This window comes from Agelaius phoeniceus, chromosome 3, assembly GCF_051311805.1.
Source record: "Agelaius phoeniceus isolate bAgePho1 chromosome 3, bAgePho1.hap1, whole genome shotgun sequence".
NCBI lineage: Eukaryota > Metazoa > Chordata > Aves > Passeriformes > Icteridae > Agelaius > Agelaius phoeniceus.
This window is the reverse complement of record NC_135267.1, coordinates 51,801,753-51,815,544: the sequence shown is the minus strand read 5'-3', so window position 1 is coordinate 51,815,544 and position 13,792 is coordinate 51,801,753. Positions and strand designations below refer to the sequence as shown.

Sequence of the window (13,792 nt, the reverse complement as noted above, 5' to 3'; positions counted from 1 at the left end):
TGTCCACCTTTCCAAGGGCATGATCCTTACAAAATGCTTGGAATGCCCTTCCATTTGTGCAGATGAACTAGGACAAGCCAGCTTAAATATGGCTCATTGTTATTATTTAAGGAAAACTTCAAGGAGTCATTCCTTGTGCTGGTACTTTTGTAGTATCTCTCAAAGCTATAAATCCACTACCACTGCCTTGATTTTTTTTACCCATCTGAACTAATAAAAAGGGGAAGAATTTGGACTTAAAATAAAAAGTAAATTTGAAAGTAAAACCTTTTATGATAATCACATGAACATTATATTTTCATTTTTCAAATAAAGGAAAGAGTTGAACCACCTTACATCTAGAGTCCAATCCTGAAAAGCCAAGCACTGTATGACTTTATCAGTAATGGACACATAAAGGGTGAAGCAGGAGAAGCATTGTGCAAAATCCCAGCCTTATCAAAATCAGTACCTTTCTCCTAATGAGCTTGAAGGAATGAGGTTTAAATTTCAGAAATTGAAATTGACTCTTACTTGAGCAATCTGATGACATATAAACTGGATGCAATGATTTCATGTTACATCTAAACCATATATAAAAATTGCTTGAGAAATTATGTGACAATCTTTTAGGACTGTCATTTTTATAATAGTTTGCAAATAAATATACATTTTCTGAGACTCCTAGCAAGATTTCTTCATGCTGAACATTACTTAGTTTCAGGAGTGGTGGAGACTGCTTGTTTTTCCAGTTGTTGTGAGGGTGTCTGAACATGGTTTTGTGGAATTTCAGTTCAAAGCAAACCCAGATGGATTAAATAAAGTAAGCTTCTGAAATGCAGAGTGACTGGGGAAAAACGAACACAGGAAGAATGAGTTTGGATTATCAGACTGAAACTAAAGATATCCATGGACATATGAAACAGTAAAAGACAATTAGAAAATGTATTTATACTAAATTAAAACTTTATTGACTAATGTTCTCCAGACAACATGATCTGACAAACTATGGTTGCATACATGCAATGAAGTTGAAGACAACAGTAGTTTAACATGGAATGTCAAACAAATTAATATAATGCATTAAATGAAACAATTTATCTGTGTTGCTGCAAAATGAAACCAAGTTATGCATTTCCTTGGTCAATCTGTGTTCAGCTAAGAGGCTATGCATTTGAAGAAACTGGTAGATTTCTTTAGCATATATTTCAAATAAATTAGCTAGAATTGTACTCTTTAAAAATCCTCTCAACTTCACTTGCATTTCAAACATAATCTAACTGTAAACACTAAAGTTGCTAGAGCCATCTAGAAAGACCTAACTGTCAAACTCAGTGGACATTGCAGTTCAGTAAATGTGAATATTTAGAACAAGAAAAATACCAGTTACTGCAAAAGCCATTTAGGCATATTTTATTATTAATCCAGCACAAAGCACTTCTTCTAAGTTTCTCACATAAAAGACTAAAGCTTGCTTACAGTACTACATCTTCTATCATTCAAGCATCATTATTATCTATCAGGGAGATTGGCTAGATGACCTAATGGGTCTTTTCCACCCCTAACTTCTACAAAAGAAAATCATTCATGCCAGCAAGAACATGGTTCGCTACATCTTGGGCTTGATCCTGCAGATTTGTTGAGGCAAAACTCCCAACAACTTGAAAGAGAGATTTTCCAGAGCAAGACATCCAGGATTAGGCCCTTTAGATTTTTTTTATTTTTATTTTTAAAAGAGCATCCATTTAGGATGCATGGAAAATATTTTATAGAATTAAAAAAATATAACAACGTGTGCTTCACTTACATTGAAGGAACCAGAGAATGTAAACACCATAGTGGCCCAGATCTTCACAACATCCATGAGAAAGTGTCAACTGCAAGTAACCTGTGTGCGTTTATTTCTCAGCCTATGCTTCTGAGGGTGTTTTGTGTATACCTTTACCTCCACATCCACACACATACCTACACCCTTAGTACACATAAAGGTGTGATAAAATTCACTAAAGGCAGTTGCTTGCTTGTCTTGATGCTTAAATCTGCAAGTGGCAGCAAACTGTGTTTCATATAATACTAAAGAGACTCTACATAAGTAGCAGGACACAAGTATTGCTGTGGGCAAGACTGTGTTGTTGCTGGTTCCACGTGTGTGGAGCCGTCCCATTTACGCACATCACAAAATACACCTGCATGAAGGGCTGGAAGAGCAGGTGACCAAAGTATTTCTTGGTGGGCCATGCCTGAAATTTGAATTGAACGACTCAAAGACTGTAAATTGTCCTCACAGGAGCTTTCCAACAACCTGGGGGACCATGTAGGAAAGTTTACCTTCAAAGTGCACTTTCTAAGAATGGAATGTTCTTGACAGGGAAATGATCAGAGGCAATCCTGGACTTTTTTGCATGTTGAATAGGAAAAATGTTTTCATCTTCAGGTAGCACTTCACCCTGACAAATGTGAGTTCAGTTATTATTGGGTTTTAGTATTACAGAAGAATCTTTAGAAACAAACATGATAGTACGCACATACACATACACTCAGATATTTACAGCCTTTCTAGAAAAACAGCCCTTTACCTTAGTACTACCTATCTTTTTTCCATTTTTTTTTTAGTATTTAAATTCTTTAAACCAGCTACATTAAATATCAATGTGTACTGTACCACCCCACACCAACCCCACACCCCCCAAAGAACCAGCAAGTATTTTAAAAGTTTGTTTGCTTGTTTGTTTTGCTTTTTTTTTCTTTTACGATTGTTAAAATCTCCTGCTTGAGACTGTTAAGTACCACCTCCACTGGAACAAGATCAGCACTGACGGCATCTTCCAATGCACGTCGTTTCGTAGTTGAGCAAGTACTGCATCAAGAAGCTTAGATCTCCAGGTCGTCAGGTCGAGGCCTGCTGCTGGCTCGGCTGCTGGCTCTGCTGGGAGGCCTCTGGTCCACAATGGTAAGGGGCTGCAGCTCATGTCCTGACGCCAGTTTTTTCGTGTTCTGGTGGTCATCGGAGAAGTCGAAGGGCTGGGCGTGCGAGTTGGAGATGGTGCTGCCAGCCTGCCCCATTCTGTTCTGCTCCGCGCTGTAGTTGGCCCAGTTTTGCTCGCTGGCTTGCTTATTGTAGTTACGACAGGAGGAGTTGTTCCTGTCTCCAGTAACAAGCTTGTACCCCGGGGGAGACATAGGAGACAAGGGGGCAGTCGGTGATGAGCAGCCATTGTAATAAGCGTATTTGGGGGAGCCGCAGTCCTTGGAAGGGCTCATGGCACCGCTGTGGGAGTAGGGGTCGGTTTTCCCTTTCACACGATCCTTGACACCCTTGAAGAACACGTAAAAAAGCTCAATGATGTTCAAGGCAAGAGACACCAAGGACACCACCAGCATGAAGAGGATGAAGATGGTTTTCTCAGTTGGACGGGAGAGGAAACAGTCCACTCTGTGTGGGCATGGATCTCGCTCGCAGGTGTAGATGGCATTCAGGCTAAACCCATAAATGTACCACTGAATCAGCAAGAAAGCCACCTCGAAGACAGATTTAAACAGGATGCTGATGATATAAGTACGGAGCAGTCCCCCACGCATCTTCACTTTGCCATGCTCTTCGATCCCATACTTGAATTTCTTAATTTCTATTTGCTTGAGATGCATATCCACATTCACACCATCATTTGCCACTACTTTTAGCTCTTCTTCTCTTTTGTTCAGCTTCTCTTCTTTCCTCATTACATAGAACACGTGTGCCAGGTACAAAAGGGTAGGCACAGACACAAATATGATCTGCAGAACCCAAAAGCGTACATGGGAGATGGGAAAGGACTTGTCATAGCAGACGTTCTCGCAACCAGGCTGCTGAGTGTTACACCGGAATGCAGACTGTTCATCTCCCCAAGCAGATTCAACTGCTGTTCCCAATAGCAAGATTCGGAAAATGAAGAGGACAGACAGCCACACTTTCCCTCCTGCAGTAGAATAGGCTTGAACTTTGTCAAGAAGTTTTCCCAAGGCACTCCAATCACCCATCTTCACAGGATGCTGGCTAAACAAGGACACAAAGGAAAAAAATAGCAAGGGTTAAGTCAGAGGGCTTGAATACCTTTGACACACTAAATCACCGATCAATACTAATAGAGCAGTAGGGTCAGCTTTGTTGTAACTAATGTATTTTACACAATCTGAAGAGAAACTGGAGTTTAGTAAGTCTGCAGGTGAAGTGGGAAGTCAGGGAAACTGAAAAGAGAAAGTAACATATAATGTCTCAGAGCACAATCGAAAAAGTTCCTAATTCTAATTTCACTCCAATTTTCAGGAAGGCCCATGATAACCCTTGGTGATCACTGTGGTTGGCTCCGGTTCCTTGATGGCAGCCTCAGTTCCATTACCTTCACCTGCCTCAAGTGAAAAACAGATGTGACACACAGCTGAAGCAGGGTGTGGAATAAGTAGTAGCCCTGCCTAAATATGCTAGGAATATGGAAGATTTCTCAGTTTCAGTGAGGATTGATCATTCAATGTAATTTTTATGTTTACTCTTTCAGATACTAAAAAGGTAAACCACAATATAACCTAAATACAATAGGTTACCTTAGGTTAATATTAGGGTCACATACCTAAAATTCTACCTTTGCAAAATACGTCATTTTTCCTACACAGTAATATTAAACTGAGCTTCTGCCTGTAACTTCATAGCATGTAGTATGTTTAAGGGTGTAGTTCCTAATGATGCCAAGTTTATATTCTACTAAACTTCAGAAAAAGCATTAGCTGTCTAAATTAAGCTTATACATTAGTATTTTCATCACGAAGATCAAAGAAATCATTATTTACCTATAATTTTATGAAGGAACAAAAAATTGTAAATACATGAAACCCAGCTAAGATCATGTTACTATATTGGAGGAACTGGTTTCCTGTTTATCTGTGATTTGCTTAATTCATTGGAGTTTCAGGTTTGTATTTGCATCTTTTTGTATTTAAATTCCTTCTTTGTTTTGAAAGGAAAAGATTTAGCAGGAAAAAAAAGGTAAATATGCTCTGTTTGTAAGGCGACTCCTGGCTTGTAATTTATATTCCAAGTGTTCAACACTGCAAGTTTAAAGTGTCTTTCCTGACTTGAGTTTTAAAGTGCTCATTTCTGGGACACAGGCAGCTTCTCAGGATATCTGGAAACACATAGGGTGACATAAAAAAAATGAAATTGTTTGCTTGATGCTTTAGATTCCTAAGAAAAACAAATTTCACTATAGATTTTTATCAACTGGAGAATGGCAATCTTATTAAAACTTGTATTTTAACTTGCCCAACATGAAAAAGCATGAAATCATATGAAATCAGGAATTTAAAAGGAAAAATAATCATGAAGTTTCCCTTTTAATGTGAATGCTGCTGGGCAGAGATATTTGTTCCATGGATGCTGAGTAATCCCTTCCTGGTATTAACAGTTTTGATAATGTCCAAATTATTTCCTCCCCACTGCATCATGGCTATATTCCCTAGTGAAGGCCATTTATAGAATATGCACTTTTTGGATAATTCATAAAATGGGAAATTTTAGCACCAAGGAGACTTGCTTTTAAGAAGCGGTGAGTCACTGGGAACACAAGAGTATAAATCTGGCAAACTCAAACATAACAATAGATGCCAAATAAAAACACACCGTTCCTGCCACCGAGTCTGAGAGAGTAATGGGAGACAGTGTTTAAAGTACTCGCTCTGATAGCTCTGAGATGCCAATTATCTTTGAACCCCTGAAAAATACCCCAGGGCCATTTCCTCTGTCTGCCTTAACGGCTGGCTCAGAAGTTGAGCCACTGCAGCCTGCTGACCCTTCCTCATGTAATTAGCTCTTCTCATGAATGAAGCCCCATCAAAGGATCAGGCCTGCTTCAAACTTTTAAAACTGGGAGCCTCTGCCAGGAGGAGCAAACAGAGCATGTTTGTCTCTGACACATCCCCTCAGCCATCCTCAGCTTCATCCTTCCCAGGAAAAGTGAGTTTGTCTTTTTGGGCTGGGGTGGCAGAGAAGGAGTCAGGCAGAGAAGTGTGGAGGTCCCTGGAAAGTCTGGAATGAAATGTGACCACGTTCCTCCTCAGGCAGGGATTGTTAAAACAGAGAACAGCCTGTAACTATACAACACGTGAAGTTTGTTTTAAAGGCAAGCTATTTGCTCCATGTCCTAGTGCAAGGGGACAGAAGGAGCCTTTTTCAAGTAACAGCTTCTTGATTTAATTAGTCAGCTTTCCAGTGACTAGAAACTATTGGGTTAACAGACTTTCCTCAGACTCCATGTACTTTTTTTACTGTCTAAATGTTATTTCAGATTGAAAGCCTGATTAAGAAAACAGAGGATATGTTATTTCTAGGCAGTTATGTGTTGTTTGTTTTCTAATTACACTCCTCTCTGGTTCATTAATGCAATATGATTTACTTCAGTTCTGACCTACTTAATCCCACACCTGCAGTATTTGGAGAATTTACTCCCTATTTTTTAATTTGCTTCAGCATGCAAAATTGCTAAGTTTCATTTGTGTCCGCTGGCAATATAAACTCCAGGAGGAAACATTCCATGCTTGAATTACTCATACATAGTTCTGAAAAGCAACTTTTTAAAAAAGAGATCAGTTACATGCTAGCCTTTGCCAGTGATAAAAAAACCCACATCAATTCAAAACATTGTACTGTTAATCAGATAACCTTGTGGTGGCACAAATATATTATTCCTTTTCTTAAGTGGATTCCACTGCTTTATGAAACACAGTACTTTGCTTTGTTGTAGAGAAAATTCATTCATCGGATCTAACTTGTTTACTTTCAGGGCACTGAAAGGCCAGTTTTATTAACCGATTACAAATCTGTTTACCAGGTATAAAAAGAGGTTTTGTATCAACAGGTACTTAAGTATTCTAGCTTTGTAATTAGCTTGAAATGGTTGGCAGACAACCTTTAAAAATAGCTCTTTAGCTTTCTGGACTTTAGCTTGTTTTAACACTTCCAAATAACTTAAAGGAGTCCACTGAATGACACAGGCTGGCCTATTCAATTCATACAAACTCATTACTTCAGGAGTTTAAGGATATGGCTGATGATGAGTACGTGCATTTCATGAGTTCCTACTGATTAATACTTTACAGGATCATAACCTTCTCTGAGGCAGACTAATGCTGGCCTAGTATTAAAATCCAGCAGTCTTAAAAAGATGGATTTCTTCCAGGTCCTACTGTGTGTGGGTAAAGGCAGGGAAAAAAAATCTGTAGAGCAGCAGGAGATCTGAGAGCATTCATCTGCACGGGTTTAGGATGACCACATATATAAGACATTTGATTTGTAAGCCACAATTAAGAAATTCTAGAACTGTTTTTTATGGGCGGCATTCATCATGTCATCTGGTTCATATTTTCCAAAGAGAATAATGCAAACTCGGTGCTGTGGTAATGTCCTAGGTCTGACTACAGTGTTAGAAGGTCACATGCCAGTGGATGGAAGAGCAGCAAGGGTTAGAGTGGGTTCCAAAGTGGGATTGTGCAGCTGAAGTAATTGGGAAACAGGCCAAAGGTTCGTATTTCCAACTTTTTCTGTCTTTGTATTTGTGCTCACACACACCTAGACAACAAAAGAGAAGGCTCTGGACCCCAAACATAAATCAGCTTGAGCATTTCCCAAAAGTAACATGAATCACAGAGAAAGACTATACAACTCATTGGGTTTGGACCTGCTGGAACAGGGAAGGCTAGCTTTCCAAAATCTTATAAAAATAAGCAAATGCCTTGTAGACATTCCCTTGGGAAGGTGTAGTTCATATATAGGTCTGCAGATGAGCTTCAATTCATTTCATCCACAGGACAAAGGTTACGCACAAAATGGTTCCAGTAACTAGAATTTCAAGTGTCACAACTGTGGTTTTCCCTTTGTCTGCCAGTATTGCTGGTGGTCAGTCACTACCAGATCTACCTCATAACCTCTGCCTTTCTCATCTTGTACCTTCCATACCTAATTTAATTTTAAATCATATTTGCAAAGGCAACTGTAAGCACTTTCTTAGATGTTCCCTAGTTGTACAAGTCAGGTCTATCCTCTGTATTAATGCTCAGATTCATCCCTCTCCTGACTCACTTTGTAATTAAGGGAAGGAACGCTGAATTCCCTGAGGGTGCCTTAGGCCCTCTGATGCTCCTGCTTGAGAATCTAGAAATCTGGATGTCCAAGTATATAAATGGCACAAACAACAGTCCAGGTGCTTCTACAGGAGACAAATTCAGTGAGTAACCTGGGAAGGAGATACCAAAGGTTGGGGAGAAAGAGAGCAATGTATCTAATGAAACAGCTGCATTGCTCAATGTCCTCTAACCTTCCCCATACCCACAGGAATCCTTGGCCCTGGTTCATTGCAGAGACAGAATTAATCTCTTGGGCTTGCATAATATGAGAGCTGAGATAACCTTAGAGTGTTGAATCTGTCTGCGCTCCTGTGTGTATAAGCATTCAGCTTTATTTTGCAAATCAAATCCCTTATGTCCATCCCTGTCTTCCCCCTACTGAGCCCAGCCTGCCCCTTGCCTTTCTGCCATTCAAGTGCTTGTTAGGTATCATGGGTCAGTGCCAGTGTTTGGCTTTGAAGTTTCTGAAGGAAGCACTTCAGTAAACATCCCAAAGACTAGAGGCTTAAATTCTGCCGCGTAGTGTGCTGTCCAGATGTTAAAAATGGCAGGATGAAAGCTTCACGCAAGTCCTCTAACTCACTCCCTATGCGCACACACACACACGCGCACACACACACTGGGACAGACGTCAGGCAAAAGGTGTCCATATCCCATTTTTGTGCTCATAACCAGGGTTTTTGTCATAAGAATCACGTAAAAAAATGAAATCCTCAGAGGAAATATGCTGCTCCGTGAGGCTTGCTGGTTATCTCAAGGCAAAATATGAGGACACATATAAGCACACAATATCCTTGTTCGTGCGTTACTCGATAAGATAGACTCTCTGCTTGGTCTGTCTTTCAGCTGAAGGCTCTTTTTTCTCCTTCCTCGTGCTGCTTTTTAACTACTGGCAAGCAACAGGCAACAACTGCTACGAGGAATGACTCCAAGTCTCGCAACATGAAAAGGTTTTGAGTTCTCCAAGAGATGCTGCTCAAGTATTTTTTCCTCTGCATTTTGACAATTAAGTCTTTGAGGTATTATACAGGGAATGTGTCATATGTGGATTATGTACAGTCCTTCCTAGACAACTTTCATTTATATCTACCCAAGACTTTCACAGACATTGCCAACGTGGTAAGGCATATCATGATATCCCACATTCCTTCTCTAAAATCCCTCACTGAGGTTGCTAAAACAGAGTAACTATATACAAACCAGGTTAAAAATCCATAACCCGTGTCTGGATTTTATCACATCTATTTTAAAAGAAAAGGGGAAAAAAACTTATCAGGAAGACCACGTGAAAGTCACCACTTCAGTAGCTGCAGCATTTAACAAGGCATCTAATTAAGGAGCTTGCTCTGCTCAAACTATCAGGCATCAATCAGGATTTCCATATGAAAGCAAAACGTGTGGGGAAGGAATGGGACGCATCCAAGGCAAGGTCTCCCTGTTACTAACTTCTGATGCAATTTCGGTACAGCAGAGGAGAGTGAAGCACACCTCGGCTTTTTCTTTAAAAGAGCTGAGATAGCCCGAGAGGCAGTGGAGGGGAGAGATCGCTTGTGGCAGCAACAAATCTGCTCAGCCCGGCGCTCACAACTTCGCCGCAGTTCCTCCTTCGGCCGAACAAGGTTACAAGTTGTAAAAGTGTAGCACTTCTAGAAATGTATAGAAATGTGACAAAAGAAAGCAAAGCATTCCTCCAAGCTGGAACTGAGCGCTTAAAGAGAATCTACGCTGTTTAGAGATGTGTGTTTTTAAACAAGTTCAACCCTCAACGCAATAACACAGAGTTCTTAGTGTGCAGGGGAAAAAAAGAAGAAAAAAGAAAAGAAGTGTTTTCAGAAAAAAAAAAAAAAAAAGGATACACAAAATGATGAAAAAGTGAAAGAGGAAAACTTTCAACTTACCCTTGCTGATCAGCAGTGAAAATGGATCAGAGCACTTCTTTGGAGGGTTAAACTAAAATGGAAGAGCACGTTCAGGCACTCAGACCTGTCTATTTAAACTTTAAAAGTCTACTGCTGTTTTGTATTTTTCATCCTTCCTTCCCCACTAATGAAAGAAAAGTGCTGATACCTCGTAAAAGTTTTTTCTAACTTGGAACACTGGGAGAGCTTTTAACAAGTTTTCAAGCCTCTGACTGTGCGAGAGGAGGGGAGAGGGAGGGGAGGCAGCCCAGGAGGAGGGGCGCTCTGCGGGCGGAGAGCTCGGAGCTGGGGGAGGAGGAGGGAGAGGATTGAAGGCACAGCAAAAAAACAGCCCGCGGAAAGCCTGAGAGCATGGCATCCACTCTTGCTGATGTAACAAAACAAATACACAGGCAGTCAGCAGCCGCCCCACAGCCCCCGGTCACTGGGGCACCTGGGTGGCGCGGTGACCGCATCTGGGCTCGCCGGACACAGATGCCACAAGTTGGCTCTCTGGTGTGCGCCAGGAGTTTCACTGCAGGGAAAGGCAGAAATGCAGGGAAAGGCATTCAGAGTAACCAGCGTGGACATTCTGGATGCGGGGGCTGCATCCCCTAGCCACCACTCAGGAGAGGAAGCCCTCCCAAGCCCTCTCTGCTTTTTTGTTGCGAACACAGCCTTGTTTACCGAGGTCAATTTCCTTTACGTGCACACATGAAAGTACACACCAAGAGCAGGGTGTTTGTTTTCCACGGAAGATACACATCGCATATTTTTTTACGATTATTTGTATGTGCATGTGTGCGTGTGTCTGTCCCACGGGAGAAATGAAGGAATGATCTCACATTCCAGGATACTCTTTCCAGGAAACTTCAGAATCAGGCTTCAATAGTGAGAAATGTTCTTGATAATTTTTGAACACATTTTACAGAATAAAAGCATGCTTCAAGACTGATCTATGCAATTGGAGCAAAACTAATTTGGCTTTGCTCCTGCCTAGACCCGGGTTAAATGCTCTTTGAAAAATGCCTTGTCTGTAGAACAGAGATTAATTTGTTTCTTTATTTTAAGCTGCTCACACGTGGAGTTCAAAAGTCATTAGGAATTGGTCTTGTACTTGTTCATGTCCTGGAGCTGCTCCATGGGACTTAAGAGCTTCTCTAGAAGTGTCCTGGTCAGATAGTTCTCTGTGAAGTTTCACGGAGAAACCAGAAATCGTGATCTGAAACCAGATCATGGTTGTACCAGGCTCACTTGGGTTTCAACTCATGTTATTCTCAAGAGCTATTTCTGGGCTCAGTAGCATGGATAAACATTTTTTGCTCTTTGAAGGGGAGAAGTTAAGTAATGGGTATGGAGCTATTCCTAGATAAAGGTCCTCTTTACAGTTTCTTTTTGAAATAATGAGTTACATTCTGCAACACAACCTAGATATTACTTATTTTTCACAGCTCTTCCCTACTGTTTTTCACCCAGATCTCTCCAGAGAAGAGAAGATCTTTGTAGAAATAGACTCATCAGGGAGCTTCGAAGCGAGGAGCTAAACACACCCATCCTGGTTCTTGCTCTGGAGCAGTTAATAGCAGCCTACAGTGCCTCCTGTTTGACAAAAAGAGATAGTACACTACAGTGCACACCTTCCATTCCCCTTCTCCCAGCTGCAGACAAAGACAGGTTTGCTCAGTTTCCTCTCTTTCCTTTGATAGTGGCTGCTAGTTTGTTAGTTTGGACTTCTTTTTTTTTCCCCTGCTCTTGTTTTTACAGTTGTCCAAGCCATATGGCAGAAAGAAACTTCATGTTTTCTGAGGGTAATTTTCAGGTTGCCTTTTCTCATCACATAAAGAATTGGAGCTTTGTGCCTCACAGACTGTGGGCCCTTCTTCTTGAGAATAGATAAATTGAAATATACAAACCACAGCGTTTCACTGTCTTCATGACTGTGGTATAGACAGTGAGCAGAGTACATGTAGGGCTCCTGCTACTGTCTGTAAAACACTGGTTATTCTGGAGCCAAGTATACAACTCTGTCAATGTGACTATGTGTGTCAATGTTGAGATATTGAGGACATTTTAGATGTTGTGTATGTTGATCCTGAAAAAAATTGCCCCTTAGGAAAACAGAATTATGCCAGGAATAAACCCTTGAATTATAACTTGCAAGAATACAAAGCTATCATTCCCTGTTGAAGCTGGCAAGATCACAAGATCACAGGGTCCATCTTGCCTGAGCTTGCATTTTCCCATTATCTTCCAGGACAGGCTTTGCAATTTTTCAAACATTGTGGTTTTGAAGGAAGGAAGAAGAACTATTCCTCCACTTAAATTAAAACTCCCAGCATTTGTGAGAAGCGCAGCAATCTTAAAACCCAGTTTGGAAAACTAAAATGTGTACATTAGTAACAAGGGAAGAATGGTTTTGTGGCCATATTAAGCCTAGGACTTGGTTTTGCTGTGGCATTATCTACATACAAAAGGGAAAGTTTACAAGTCTCCACTGTTATACTGTTTAGAATTAGGAAGGACTATTATCTGTCCTGATAAGTATTACTTAGAAATGTCTCTTAGAGTTTGGAAATATGTCTTCATGATCACATTTTAAAGCCTATTACTAGAACATATCCAGCTTCAGGTGATGCAAAGATTTACCATTTCACGAGGTTACAAGAAATTCTCACATTCATTTGCTTGCAAGGAGAACAATTGTTTCAGATGGAACAAATGTCCTCACACACAACCCCTCTTCAGCTGAGACTGTGTTCAACTGGAAAGCAGAGGGGTGTCAGATATGAGATATTTTCAAATCTGTCCATAATTATGGATAAACAGAGGGGTAAGAAGATCACAGTTAGGTTTGAAGCCTTGCATTGTAGAAGACAGATTCTTTTCACATTAAAAAAAGAAACATTTTGGGGCATTGAACTGTCTGGGAACTCTCTTGCCATCCATTGATGTTTTGCCTTTTGGAGCAAAGAGCACTGTCTTGGCAGTGCAAGGACCCCAGAACCTGTTTGCCTTTGTTTTGGCAGGCTGCAGCACAATCTGTAAGGGCACAGTTGCACCTCAACCCAGGTGCAGTGCTGGAGCGCAGGCTCTGCCAAGTGCACCTCTGAGGCTGAACCTCAGGATGACTTCCACAATGCTTCTGTCCACTCTCTGCTGAATCCTCAGCTAAATCAGTGAAATAGTTCAGAGCCCATACTGCCCACTGCTGCTGCTTTTCTATGCAGACTTACCAAAGGGAACCAAAATTTGGATTATTGAGTATTTCCAGCTTTTGGCACATATTCATGGTTAATACAGAACTCACTCCACTGTTTTCTTTGTAATTATTACCTTAACACAAGTGAAACATTTCATTAAAAAAACTTTTTTTCCTTGTATTTCTTCCAAATAATCCCTCAATAATTTTTGAGCAACCTGATTCACTAGAAAAGCCCGAATGAATGTTTCATTTGGAAGGCTCTATCCAGTCCTCTGACCATCACCAAACCCCCCAGGGATACCAGTGGGGTTCATGGTCTACTTCCAATTAAGCATGTCTGTAGTTTGTGGAACTCTTAAAATGAATTACATGGCTTCACTTGTTTTCAATTTGCTTGCAAAATTCACTTCCCAGTACTTCCATGCATGGCACTGTCCTCGTCCTGTGCATTTTGGGAGAGGAATCCACAGACCAAGTAACATGAGCTGAATATACAGTAAATTAAGAGATTAATATACACAGGCAGTTCAGATTTTCTTGCTTTCAAGGTAGCTGTGTGGTCCCC

The 13,792-nt window shown here is 40.7% G+C and overlaps 1 protein-coding gene across 1 annotated transcript; it reads right to left on the bottom strand.

The window, feature by feature from the left end:
* Positions 1-923: 923 nt before the first annotated feature.
* Positions 924-10,282, bottom strand: GJA1 (gap junction protein alpha 1). The gene is made up of 2 exons (XM_054630147.2): positions 10,026-10,282; positions 924-4,012 (listed from the first exon to the last, which is right to left on the bottom strand). Exon 2 carries the CDS (start codon positions 3,994-3,996, stop codon positions 2,851-2,853), a length of 1,146 nt encoding a protein of 381 aa, XP_054486122.1. The 5' UTR covers positions 3,997-4,012; positions 10,026-10,282; the 3' UTR covers positions 924-2,850.
* Positions 10,283-13,792: the final 3,510 nt, after the last annotated feature.